The sequence below is a fragment of the Trachymyrmex septentrionalis genome, unplaced genomic scaffold, assembly GCF_001594115.1.
Source record: "Trachymyrmex septentrionalis isolate Tsep2-gDNA-1 unplaced genomic scaffold, Tsep1.0 scaffold671, whole genome shotgun sequence".
In the NCBI taxonomy this organism is placed as follows: domain Eukaryota; kingdom Metazoa; phylum Arthropoda; class Insecta; order Hymenoptera; family Formicidae; genus Trachymyrmex; species Trachymyrmex septentrionalis.
The window spans coordinates 1-14491 of record NW_017305854.1 but is presented as its reverse complement, the minus strand read 5'-3'; the positions used below and the strand labels follow the sequence as shown (position 1 = coordinate 14491).

Sequence of the window (14491 nt, the reverse complement as noted above, 5' to 3'; positions counted from 1 at the left end):
CAGAAGACCTGAGACACGATCTAGATCGTTATTGGCACTATTTTGAGAGATACATCAGGACCCGGACAACAGTAAGGTCAGTGGATGTTCATTGCCGAGGTTAGTTGCACGTTGCAAACCATCCACATAAGGACTTTCCTTAGCGATCTTCAAAGAGCGTCGCCGAAATTATTGTTATCTCGCGGCGCGAGTTCTTACAGATTAAATTTATTAATTGTTTCTTACTGCCGTAAAATCTTCTGACTTTGTAGACGTACATTTAAAAATGTAGTAATGTACTAATTTAAAAAAAAAGGAACGTTTTGTTGAATTTTTTGGAAGAAACTTTTAACCTCTTGTAACGTATACTTTCCATAATTTTATCATATAAAGTTCTATTGATCTTATATTATCATAAATTCAACTTTTATATTTTACGTAATAGTACAATAAAATGTATTAAGTATTTGAAGATTTAATCCAATCTCTATGTCTATGAATGAATCGAAATTCTATGCCTCTATGTATAAACATATCTTTACGTTAATTTTTGTACGACTTTAATATGCACCAGTGCGTACTGACTGCATCCAATTGAATTCGTTGAAAGTTCTAAAAATTACTATTTCGTACGTATAGATTTTGCAAAGCTTTCATATCAAGCAAATGCTGTCACGACTTGAGACGACTAAAACGTCACATTGCACTAAAAAGTAATACAAAATATATCAATTTTAAGATTTTTGATCGTTCTTGGCATAGATTCCACTATTCACACACGTATTAATGTATATATTTTAATTCCGAAAAAAGATTATCGAACCAGTAAAAAAAAACAGTATTTCTTATACAAAAATTATACGTACTTATGTGGTAAAATAGGAAGATCCCCTTAAATATTCCGATTCAAAAATATATATCATATTGTTTAAAATCTCTAAATTCTTTGACCATTTATTGGCGTTTTCTATCATATTTATGTCCTCATTTACATGGTCGTGTACAATTTCAGAACACTAATAGCCAAATTTACGTTGATAATACTGCCCTAGTTCCACCGCAAATTTATTTCCGGATCAGAATGTAAAAACTAACCAACAATCGAGCATTCCTCTGTCATTTGACTGTAACTCACCGAGGGATTGATTTTTATTCATAAATCCACAAATATCAACCAATCACTATTTAGCCACGTAAAAGTTTATTTCTAACTAAAACGTTTCTATACATTCATTAATTTTTAACATTATTTCTCTTCTAAAAAATAAAATTCTCTTCTCTTCTGAATATTTACCATAAAAATCTACTTATAACAGTGTTTTTTTATAGACAGAGGGTGTGTGCATACAATGAACTTTAAAATATTTAATCACAAATCAATATAAAATGTATGTTTAAAAAAAATTCTCACACGAGTTAAACCGCAAAATCACCCACACATTTTAGTCTATTTTAGGCTATTTGATAAAATATTAACTTCGAACAGTTAATTAAATGTCATTTTTACGTTCATATAGGAGTAGTATATAAGAACAGCAATGTGTACTGAGTAGTTTTATTTTCTCAAGTACAGCAATGAGAAATGTTATAATATTCTATTCGTGTAAAAGTCGTGTAAAAGTAAAAAAAGAGTAAAGACTGGTTACATTTTGAATGAAAGTACCGAGATTTTTATGAATCTTGTACTTGTGCAAATCAATATCGTGTGACGATATAACAAATTACTTTTTAGGAAAAAGAACTGTAACGAGTTATTTTTATAAAGTAACGTTGCCAACCCTGCACACACATATATATATATATATATATATATATATATATAACATAAATAAACACATACGTTTGTCTTATCTCAGTTGTTTTTAAGACATTGACATGGTTAGTTCTCACTAAACAATTTGAAATTCAACGGTAATGATTTTGATTATTGCTACGTCTAAGCTGTAAGCATTGCATGTAAGTTACAAGATTATCAAAACGTTATTTTTAATCGGCACACATCATTCTAAATTTATGACTTTCTTTTTTCATGATTTTGTCCGCCTTTGACACATCATTCCATTTTTACCTATTTACTCTTCGTGACAGCTATTTTATCATAACTTTACCGATTATAATCTGTTCTCGTCGTCAAACGTAAAATTAACTTTAGCTAATGTTCATTGCACAACTGAATTTTCTCTAATTTCTTTTTATCACATTTTATATGACAAGCAATTATACGAGTTTACTCTTCACATTTCTTATTTCGTATATAATAATATACATATACATAGTAATATATACAAAATATAGCTTTCAACCTGGACGACAGTTTCTTATTTACATGTTCCTATTCGTACTCTCTGTCAGTTTGAAATACGTTTAATTATTTTAACGTCCCATGTTTTCAAGTTAACATTTTATTAATATATCAATTTGTAATAAGACTCATAAAATTTAAAAAACTATAAAAAAAGCCTACAAGCCAAAAATTATTTTATAAAATAAAATTTCGTTAATATAGAAGTTTATACATAAGTAAAAGAAACAATTATACCTTTTATTGTTTTAATATGTACAATGTCCAAGCTATAGACAAACTTCCAATCGCGATCGAATCATTATCAATGTTAAGAATATTAAATAATACAAAGGCAAAAACAAAACATAATATGAATTTTGCTCTCTCTAACAAATGGTAATACAAAAACGATTATCATTCCATTCACAGTTGTTTTACTTAATATTTTATTTACGTAAATTAGAAAAAAAATAAAAAATACTTTCATAAATAGAAAAAAACGTTCAAAATTATTATATATATCCAGTATCACTAACAATAAAATACATCAATTCAGCAATAAAATAGATTGAATAATAATGGCTAAATTTAACAAATCCAACTTATATTATTAAAAAATTATGGTTTCTTACGATTTTAGATGAAGAACTTGAAAATATAACAAAAAAAATTTAGTAAGAAATACGAAAAGGATTTAAGAAACGTTCCAATAAAGTCAATTCAGAAATATACATGAAACATTTGAGTCCTATCTAAAAAGTAGGAGAATACTCTATAAACCTCGAGTTTTGCAATATTTAAAAATAATAAATAAAGATACAAAAAAGTATGTACCTCAAGAATGCGGTAAGATTTATGTAGTTCATGTGTATGTGATTCATTCTTTTGATTTAGAATATCTTTGTATATTTCAACAGTACCGTTTTATGTTACCACTTCCATATTTGTTTATTAACAATCGTCTTTATTAATATTATTGAGAAACATTTATCAAACATAATTCCTCACAAGATTTGAAACAACATAACAATAAGGTACTGAAGATAAACTATTTTCCAGGCTCAGAAAAATACAGCCGTTTATCAGTTTCAACTTATGAAAAGGATCGCGAGATCAAAAATAGTATACAGAATGGAGGTGGCCGATGGCTCTTCAGCCATCAGTAATATATCCACAGTTATTATAGCAGCGCAAGAAGAAATGGAACAATTAGATATACTGATATGTGGACAGTGTCATTCTGTCTTTCATTTTATCGAAAAGTTTCAAGAACATCGCACAAAGAAGGAATTCTGCTCCAAAACGTCATGTATTCGTGACATTAATGATAATAGACAAAATGCACAAATATGTCCATTTCTATTATGGAAAAGTACACAAGTTCAGGACAGTTCAGATAAGGAGGTATTTGACACTTGGACATTGCATCAGAAATGGTGTAAAATGGATACAAAAGAGAAAGAAACTTGGATCATAGCAGGGAAAACACAAGCACAAGCCTATACAAAAATTAGTAACGCAAAAATGCAGGATATCCTAATGCAATCAAATACCAATGTCGAAAGTGCCAATCCGATAACAGTTCATACAGTTGTCAGAAATAAACCGGAAAAAACAAGCGAAATTGAAAAAAATTCTGCGAAGTTACTCGAAACAAAAACACAGAAGAATGAATCTGTGGAAACTGGAGTAGACAAAAAAGAAAAACCATCGATCAAACCCAAAATCAAGACTGAGAAAGCAACTACAGCAGAAAATGCAAATCTAAGTGACAAAGAATATATTGTCGATAAAGTATTAGCCACACGTTTTAATACTAAAAAGCAATGCATGGAATACTTAATCCAATGGAAAAGCTATCCACATGAAAAGGCTTCATCCAAATCTGCAAAGGCTGTAGCAATACGCAATAGTTTATTGGATGAATTTGAGCGGAGTCGCGCTAAGCAAGAGGAGTCCAAAACAGCGCAACAGAAAACTAATACAAAAGTCGTCGGATTGGAGAGTTTGACATTGCAAAAATCAGTGATAAAAACTAAATCTTGTCAGCCTGGATTAAGTACTGCGGTTCAAGCAAGACGCTCGATGCGGTCTAGTAAATCGAAAGCGATGAATCAAATGAAGCAATTGTATGGCTCACGAAAAAAGGAAAAGAATGAACTGTTGAGTAAAGGGACGATCGATGATTCGGAGAGTGATTCAGAAAAAGAAGGAAGCAGTGTCGCAAAGGAAACGACAAGTGACACAGACAGTGATGAAGAATGGATTGGGGAATCTGAAGACCAAAGACTATTGGGCCGGAGCAACGTGGTTCATCGTGCATTCAACCTCGCTAATACACAGTCGTGTAAATCCAATAAAACCTCAATTTCAGGCACTGATCTGGCAACGTCATTAAAATTGCAATCTGCGTATGAACAAAAATCTAGCCGACCACCTGTTTTAGTAGCTAACGCCGGGGAGGTTGTTAAAGTCAATTCCAAACAAATGCCGAATTTGGCTTCCGGTCTCGATGTTATGTCGCAAAAAGAAAGTATCATCGAATTGGATTCCTCCATTGGGAAAGTATCTGTTAAAGGATCTTCAACAACGCCAGGTGTTGTAATGGTCCAAAGTCGAGATAATACAAACGTATTCACCTACAAATACGAAAAGTGTAGTAAAATGTTTGGTATCATATTTTTTGTATCATGTCTGTTACACTGTTAACATATAGTCTTTGCAATATATTAAATTAAGTTAAATTAAATTAAATTAAATTATGTTAGTAAAAAATTATGCTTTCTTACGATTTTAAATAAGTAAACTTGAAAATAACCATGAACAAAAAAATTTAACCGTGAGAAATGCAACAAGAATTTAGGGAACGTTCCAAGAAAATCAATTGAAAAATACACTTAAAGTGTTTGAGAGTTCTATCTAAAAAATAGAGAAATACTCTGTCACATTACTTTAAATACGATGCGTCACTACGGCTCTGAATTGAAGTATTTATTTTCTGCAATTAATTTATTTAAATGAATATTTATATATGAATAGTTCAACATCTTAACATTCAGACCATACTGGCGCTTCGTATTTAAAATAATGCATTTAACATAAATAATTTTGTTTCCAATCTTATTGTGAATATTCTATCAATCTCAAGTTCGTAATACTTGAATCAACAGTTAAAAATAATGGATAAAGGTACAAAAAAATAAGAATTTAAACATTGCGATGAGATTTATGTAGTCCATGTTTAATATTTTTAGAGTTTTGGACATGCTTGTATTATATCAACAGTTCCATCTTATGTTACCATTTTCACATTTGTTTTAATAATCATTTTCAATTATATTAAAGATGAGCACATTTTCTCCGCACAAGCTTTGAAACGATCTAATAGTGAGGTACATACTGATGATAAACGCTACAAATGCGAAACGTGTGGTAAAATATTTCAACGGAAATGCGATTTACGTCGTCATTTGATAATTCATACAGGTGAAAAACCTTATAAATGCAAGTTTTGTGAAAAAAGATTTAAGTAAGTAAAAAAATTATAAAAATATTATATAATCATATTACTTAAATTAAAGGTTAGTAAATAATAAATATTTTGTAGTCGGAAATCAAATCTAAACCAACACAAGAGGGAAATGCATTTCAATAAAGTTTGTAACGTTCGTAAGAATGATTTTGATGATAAACAGAATATAATTAATCATTTAGTCATGAAGCAATCTGACATTGATGAAAGACCCTATAAATGTAAGACATGTCCAGCTACATTTAAACGTTTACATCACCTTAAACAACATACAGAAATACATAAAGACGAGAGACCATACGTTTGCGAGGTATGTGCTGCAAAATTATTGTTACTATTTTTTCTAATTGTATCTCATTTGATTGTGGTTATTTTTACATTTTTGTAATTATAAATGTACTGTATTTTAGATTTGCAACAAAGTTTTTACTCTTAGAAGAACCCTAAGCATTCACAAATATACACATAGCGATATAAAGCCGCATAAATGTTCGATATGTAACAGAAGCTTCACGGAAAAAAAACAACTTCTTGCACACATGCAAAAGGTCATTCATGATATAATTTAATTCATTAGTACATTATTTTACTACTTTTCTTGTATATCAATAACGTATTATAATAGACTGTTGTAATGTACCACAATACATTTGATATAAGAGATTATTTTTTAGGGTCACATTAGTGATACGGTAGTAAAGGACTAAGCCGCGACTGACAACAGAATAGCAGATCAAGTACTTTATGACAACTCTTAATAATAATGACGAACCAATGATGAAAGAAATTAGAGGATAAAAATGTAATTTTTTTACAAGATTTGATATATGCATTGATGGAAATTTCCCCAAATAAATACAATTTCTCTAGGAGATATATAATAATAAAATATTGTCAGATACAGGATCATCGACGTGTAAAATTCACAATGTGTGTTCATAAAACAAAACCAACCACTAAATTAATTTTTTTAATAACTTTCATTATTTATGATTTTGTTGGATTTAAGATAGTACACTCGCAAATTAAAAACAGAATTTCTTGAAATTGATATACATACTATATTGTACTAGAAAAAGTTGTTATGCTTGTGCAATTGAGACTGAGGTTTCAGTACAGTGATGTATGCAATTGAAGACAGCACTTCTTATACGTGTCGCTTATACAAAGTTAATGCAAATATCGAATTTATTTTTGTATGGCTTAAACTAGCAGTGACATGTTAATCAAAATTACAAACTCGAAAAAACTCTCTAAAAGCAGATTCTCGTGCATTTTCGACAATGTTTTAGAATTCAAGTTCGCCATATTAAATCCGCCATTTCGAAGTTTTTAATTCTGACATTAGAATCGTGTTAGCGAGGCGACAAACTTATTATGGTAAACGTTTTATTGACTTTAGATCTGCACCTATTTCCAAACACTAAAATAAAATTTATTATTACATTAATTACAAATTTTTTAAATACCATATCGTAATTTAATTATAACAAATATAATTAAACTTCAATATTTTAATAACAGAAGCATTTTATAGATTAATAATAATTAATTTTATAAGTGTCCGGACATGTCTTCATCTTATATAATATAATATGTACTTAATGTAGCTTTTTTGTAATAATATAAGACACCTTTAACCCCACATTTCGATAGTCCGAAAAATATTGAAAAATTCGAAAAATTACAAAAAATAACACTTTCAAATGAATGCATATAATTACAATACAGTGTAAGACATTAATTACCCTGCATGCTAATTGCAAAAACCAATAGTTTTGACAGTGCATCTTTTAATTATGTACATTATATTATGTATGTTACATTTAATAAATGTATCTAAAAAAGTTACAAATATCAAGACTTTATTAGAGAGGATGAATTAATTTATACAAAGATTTTTTTACAATTATTATTATTTTCAATAACGCATTATTTCCATGTTTGTCTGTATAACGCCTTATATATAATACTGGAATATATGTCCTAGCTGTAGACATGTATAAAATCATTATATATACTTTCAATGTATAGATATTACAAGTGACATGATTACTTTTTCTGCAATAGGTCTCAGTGTGCATTGACCGGAGTGGAAGGTGAGAGTATCGTCACCGAACTCGCAATGGGACATAACTTTTGAATGATACTATCGCGTGTGTACTATCTTAAAAAATGTTTTGTAGTAGCGTTTATTGTGAAAACGAAATGAACTCTAAATATACAGAACAATTGCGATAAAAATTTCTTACTGTGAATTTATCCAACTGCGTCTTCAGAACACACTCTCGTCTAAGATTTGATGTTACATGTTGACTATTATTTTTGTATGCATGACTATCACTTATGTATGTACTACTATAAATCAAACAAGATCTATATTAAAGAAATTGATATTAGTAATTTGTTCTTGTCTCGATTATTGAATCATAGCCAAAATATTTCTAAAGTTTTGCGTAGAAACATCTTGCTTTAAATAAAGATTAATGTATTATTCTGGAAAGGAAAGACCTTGTTTGTTTACATATTGATTGCTTATAGTACCGTTTATCTATGTTACATTTGTCGACGGTTTGTATGCGCACTAAAATTATTAATTACAACTGGATTGTCTACACGCTCTATTTTCTGCTTTAAAAAAAACACAAATTTCCTAATATTAAAGTACATATTTTGCCGACCTGGCATTATAATGTTGTAGCAATGTTGCTTCTATACTGTATAAGTTTTGCTAAATTAACTAATAATTTAGCTAGATCTGAAAATATATGTGTCGAATCAAAACATTATATAAGATGTTCAAGTTAGCTACTAAAGTTGTCCAAACTATTTGCAGCATTGTTCATTATACTTGAGTTTTCTGCGTACTTTGATGGTCTAACAAAATTATTTTTAAATTTGTATGTTTTTTCTAATCCAAAAATTGTAGATACTTTAGCAAAATCATTCTTCCTCGTGAAAATATTATTTTTATTAAATAAGTAAAATAAATGTAAGTAATTAAAGAAAGTTAATAAACATAAATCGCATTTATATACTTAATGCGAACTGAATTTTTAATAACTACTTAATATATTTATACTTAATATAATTATACTTAACTATTTAATAATTATTAAATATCAAACTAATATATATAATATTAAACTAACACATAATAATTATTAAATAATGAATAATTATAAAATATTAATAATAGTAATTGTTATTAGCTGGTTCAGCAAAGTTGAGAATTGAGCAAATTGAAAAGATTAGTAACGTTTAAGAAGAGTGGTAACTTTGTCCAACACCTTAACAACTCAGAAGATATTCTCACCAGACGGTAACATACGTCCATTATCATATTGTTATTCCTTGTTATCCTCGCATGCGGATCGAATAATCCACGATAGTCATAAGACGTGATTTATCAAATAGATTACTGCTTCCGGGAATCGTTATTCTGCCGGGATTTACATTTACGCGGATCTACATTCATCTATATAATGCGTATATCTTTGACATTTATATAATAAAGCTAATTAAATTCTCATGCATCTCACACCAGCGTCACGTTGCTCTCTCTCTCTGTAACGTTGTAAATTATTCTTCAGCCCGCAAAATAACGTCTCCCTTTCGATATGCTCAGTTTTGATGGCACGTATCTATATACACTCGTCTATTAGATTCTGTTTTATTCACATACGTGCTATCTATACGGACAGAACGATTTCGCTGAAATATCTGAAAATTTAGCTACATATAAATTTAAAAATAAATTTTATTGGACTATCAAATTAATTACGTAGAATGATCAAGCTAATTACTGATATTAAACCTTTTTGTTATATTGTTTGAATTTTCTACATAATTATTATGACGGTCCAACATAATTATTTTTAGTAAGTATACGATACTATATAAATTGTGGACGAATAAGAATAAATGTAATTGAACGAAAAAAATCTTATATTCGGTCGGATGATAGTGCTTAGACATTTATGAATTTATATACATATCTAATTCTGCAAACTGTTTTCACACAGATCGGATTTCAAATATTAGACAACAGAAACATGCTTGCGTGAAAATAAGAATGGTGAGAAAGTGTCTAAAAATTTCAGAAAAAAAAATTTTGTTATATTATTAAAATAATTATGTAGAACGCTTAAGCTTTGATGACACTATTACAAAAAGTTTAAACTTTCTAGCAATCAGAATCAACATAACAATTTTAATAATACAAAATTATTTTCTGAATCTACATACCAATATCTACCTAAATTTCTAAATAATGCAGTAAAATTTTTTTCCGTGCGTTATTTAATTTTCTTTATTATACTTATGCAAAATACTAATGCAAATATACAAAATCACTAAAATGTAACATTTATGAAATATAAAAAGTAACTTTTACTGGCAATTACTCGTGATGTGAATAAAAAAAACAAAATCACAAAAAAACAAGCAATAATGAATTTAATTAACAATTTAAGGAGCTTCTCGAGCTAATTCCTAGTCAATAAACAGTTTATTCATAATAATAAGTAAAACAATCAAAATAATGGAAAAAAATTACTATCAATATTTTATACATAATTATTACTAATTTTATATCTTACTAAATATTTTCAAAATGACGAAATAAAAGTTGCAAAATGCTCCTTTACTGTATACGTATCGTCAATTTGACCATATTTTAGCTTCTTTCATTGAAGAATTTGAATTTCTTGTAAAGTACTGTACGGTCAGTTTAAATAAAACTTTAGAACAAATTTAAGTATGTATTTACTTTATAAGTATAACATTTTTTAAATTGTTGTCTTATACGTAAGTGTCTCAATTTAAAAGAGAATAACTACAGATTAGTACCTCCAACTTGAAATGTAAAATTCTATAAATTAAAAATTAAATATTTTTAATATGGTTCGGTAAAAGTCAATGAAATCTATTACTAGATATTATTGATATAAACATTTGTATTAAACGTATATTATAGGTTTGTCTTATATTTCATCAAATGCGAAAATCTCCTAACACGCAAATTTTATTGTAAAACTTCAACAAAATCATTCTTATCGTGTAGATTGTCAAGTTTGCAGCAAGTTCGATGCCCGGTATTACTATAAATATGCTTACATTTTATTCTTTCGTTCTTCTAAATTGTTTGATCATTAAAAAACAATAAAATTTATTGCTTCGCAAATACGATTTTGACTACAGGAAACTATATATGGTTCATCATTCGGCATTCGCTGAAATTCGCGGCAGAGGACTTGAGATAAGATCTAGATTCTTAAAGGCATTGTTTTTATGAGAGATACATCAGGACCTGGACAACAGTAAGGTCAGTGAATGTTCATTGCTGAAGTTAGTTTAACGTTGCAAATCATCCATATAAGGACTTTCCTTAGCGATCTTCAAAGAGATCATCATTCGTCGCCGAAATTATGGTTATCTCGAGGCGCGAGTTCTTACAGATTAAATTTATTAATTGTTTCTTTGACACACTACTGCCGTAAAAGCTTCTAACTTTGTATTAAATGTACATTTAAAAATATTAGTAATGTATTAATTAAAAAAAAAAGTAGAAACGTTTTATTGAATTTTTTGAAAGAAACTTTTAAACTTTGTAATATATACTTTCTATAATTTTATCATATAAAGTTCTATTGAACTTATATTATCATAAATTCAACTTCTATAAATATTTCAAATAGAAAAAAACTTTATAAAATTAATCTCTTCAATTAAAAAAAAAGTCTTATTTAAAAAAATGTTCATACGAAAATAAAGTACTAAGTTAAATATAAATGTGAAATACGAATATTTCAAATTATAGAATACATATTTTATGTAATAGTACAAGAAAATGTATTAAGTATTTAAAGATTTAATCCAATCTATGTCTATGAATGTATCGAAATTCTATGTCTCTATGTATAAACATATCTTTACGTTAATTTTTGTACGACTTTAATATGCACCAGTGTGTACTGACTGCATCCAATCGAATTCGTTAAAAGTTCTAAAAATTACTATTTCGTACGTATAGATTTTGCAAAGCTTTCATATCAAGCAGATGCTGTCACGACTTGAGACGACTAAGACGTCACGTTACACGAAAAAGTAATAAAAAATATATTAATTTTAAAATTTTTGATCCTTCTCGACAGGAACTCCGTTATTAATACACGCATTAATGCGTATATCTTAATCCTGGACAAAGATTATCAAACCAGTAAAAAAAAACAATATTCCTTGTACAAAAATTATACATACTTATGTGGTAAAATAGGAAGATCCCCTTAAATATTCCGACAAAAAACATATATCATATTATTCAAAACCTCTAAATTCTTTGACCATTTATTGGCGTTTTCTATCATATTTATGTCCTCATTTACACGGTCGTTTATAATTTCAGAACATTAATAGCCAAATTTACGTTGATAATACTGGCCTAGTTTTCCAACAAAAATTTATATCAGAATGTAAGAACCAACCAATAATCGAGCATTCCTCTGTCATTTAATTGTAACTCACCGAGGATTGATTTTTATTCATAAATCCACAAATAAGAACCAATCGCTAGGAGAATAGACTGCATTCTGAAACCTATAAAGAAAAGTGTTCAACCTTTCTGTGACAGTCTGTATATATATATACACTATGATGACGATTTTACTAGTTACTTTTGTCGGTACTAGTTTAATTTAGTTCTATCTAAAACGTTTCTATATGAATATATTCATTAATCTTTAACATTATTTCTCTTCTAAAAAATAAAATTCTCTCTTCTCTTCTGAATATTTACCGCAAAAATCTACTTATAACAATGTTTTTTTATAGACAGAGGGTGTGTACATCAAATGCACTTTAACATATTTAATCACAAATCAATATAAAATGTATGTTTAAGAAAAATTCTTACACAAGTTAAACCGCGAAATCACACACATATTTTAGGTTATTTGATAAAATATTAACTTCAAACAGTTAATTAATTGAGATATGTCATTTTTACGTTCATATTGGAGTAGTACACAAGAACAGCAATGTGTACTGAGTAGGTTTAATTTTCTCAAGTACAGCAATGAGAAATGTTATAATATTCTATTCGTGTCTAAAAAAAAGTAAAGACTGGTTACATTTTGAATGAAAGTACCGAGATTTTTATGAAACTTGTACTTATGCAAATCAATAACGTGAGACGTTATAACAAATTACTTTTTAGAAAAAAGAACTGTAACGAATTATTTTTATAAAGTAACGTTGCCAACCCTGCACACATATATATATATAACATAAATAAACACATACGTTTGTCTTATCTCAGTTGTTTTTAAGACATTGACATGGTTAGTTCTCACTAAACAATTTGAAATTCAACGGTAATGATTTTGATTATTGCTACGTCTAAGCTGTAAGCATTGCATGTAAGTTACAAGATTATCAAGACATTATTTTTAATCGGCACACATCATTCTAATTTTATAACTTTCTTTTTTTATGATTTTGTCTGCCTTTAACACATCATTACATTTTTCCCTGTTTACTCTTCGTGATAGCTATTTTATTATAACTTTATCGATTAAAATCTATTCTCGTCGTCAAACATAAAAATAACTTTAGCTAATGTTCATTGCTCAACTGAATTCTCTCTAATTTCTTTTTACCACATTTTATATCATAAGCAATTATACCAGTTTACTCTTTTTTTAACTCTTAACATTTCTTATTTCGTACATAGTAATATATACATACATAGTAATATATACAAAATATACTTTTCAACCTTGACGACAGTTTCTTATTTACATGTTCCTATTCGTACTGTCTGTCAGTTTGAAATACGTTTAATTATTTTAACGTCCCACGTTTTCAATCTAACATTTTACTTAATATGTCAATTTGTAATAAGACTCATAAAATATAAAAAACCATGAAAGAGGCTACAAAAACTGCACAAACTTTTAGAAAAATCAGTAACGCAAAGATGCAGGATACTGTGATGCAATCAAATATGAATGTCAAAAGTACCAATCCGATAACAGTTCCTACAGTTGACAGAAATAAACAACAAGAAGAAACAGGCAAAGTTAAAAAGGATTCTGCAAAATTACTGGAAACAAAAACACAGAAAAATGAATCTATGGAAATTGGAGTAGACAAACAAGAAAAAACATCGATCAAACCCAAAATCAAGACTGACAAAGCAACTACCGAAGAAAATGCAGATCTAAGTAACGAAGAATATATTGTCGATAGAACATTAGTCAAACGTTTTAATACTAAAAAGAGATATTCGGAATTCGTAAACAAATGGAAATGCTATCCACATGAAAAGGCTTCATGCGAATCTGCAAAGGCTGTAGCAATAAAAAACAGTTTATTCGACGAATTTGAGCGGAGTCACGCCAAGCAAACGAAATCTAAAGAAGCGCAACAGAAAGCTAATACAAAAGTCGTAGCACGTGGAAGTTTGCCGTTGCAAAAATCAGTGATAAAAACTGAATGTTTTATCGATGATTTCAGTCAGCCTGGACCAAGTACTGCGGCTCAAGCAAGACGCGTAATGCGGTCTAGTAAATCAAAAGCGATGGATCAAATCAAGCAATGGTGTGACTCAATAAAAAAGAAAAAGAATAAACCGTTGAGTAAAGGGAGGATCGATGATTCGGAGAGTGATTCAGAAAAAGAAGGAAGCAGTGTCG

The 14491-nt window shown here is 28.8% G+C and overlaps 1 protein-coding gene across 1 annotated transcript; it reads left to right on the top strand.

Annotated features, from left to right (window-relative positions):
• The first annotated feature begins 3379 nt into the window (after positions 1–3379).
• LOC108745310 lies at positions 3380–4972 on the top strand. Its single transcript, XM_018494707.1, has one exon. The coding sequence runs from the start codon at positions 3395–3397 to the stop codon at positions 4970–4972; it is 1578 nt and encodes a 525-aa protein (XP_018350209.1). The 5' UTR covers positions 3380–3394.
• Positions 4973–14491: the final 9519 nt, after the last annotated feature.

What these genes read in the sequence shown, in the direction of transcription:
- LOC108745310 (XM_018494707.1), top strand. Translation starts at nt 3,395, where the DNA reads ATGGAGGTGGCCGATGGCTCTTCAGCCATCAGTAATATATCCACAGTT.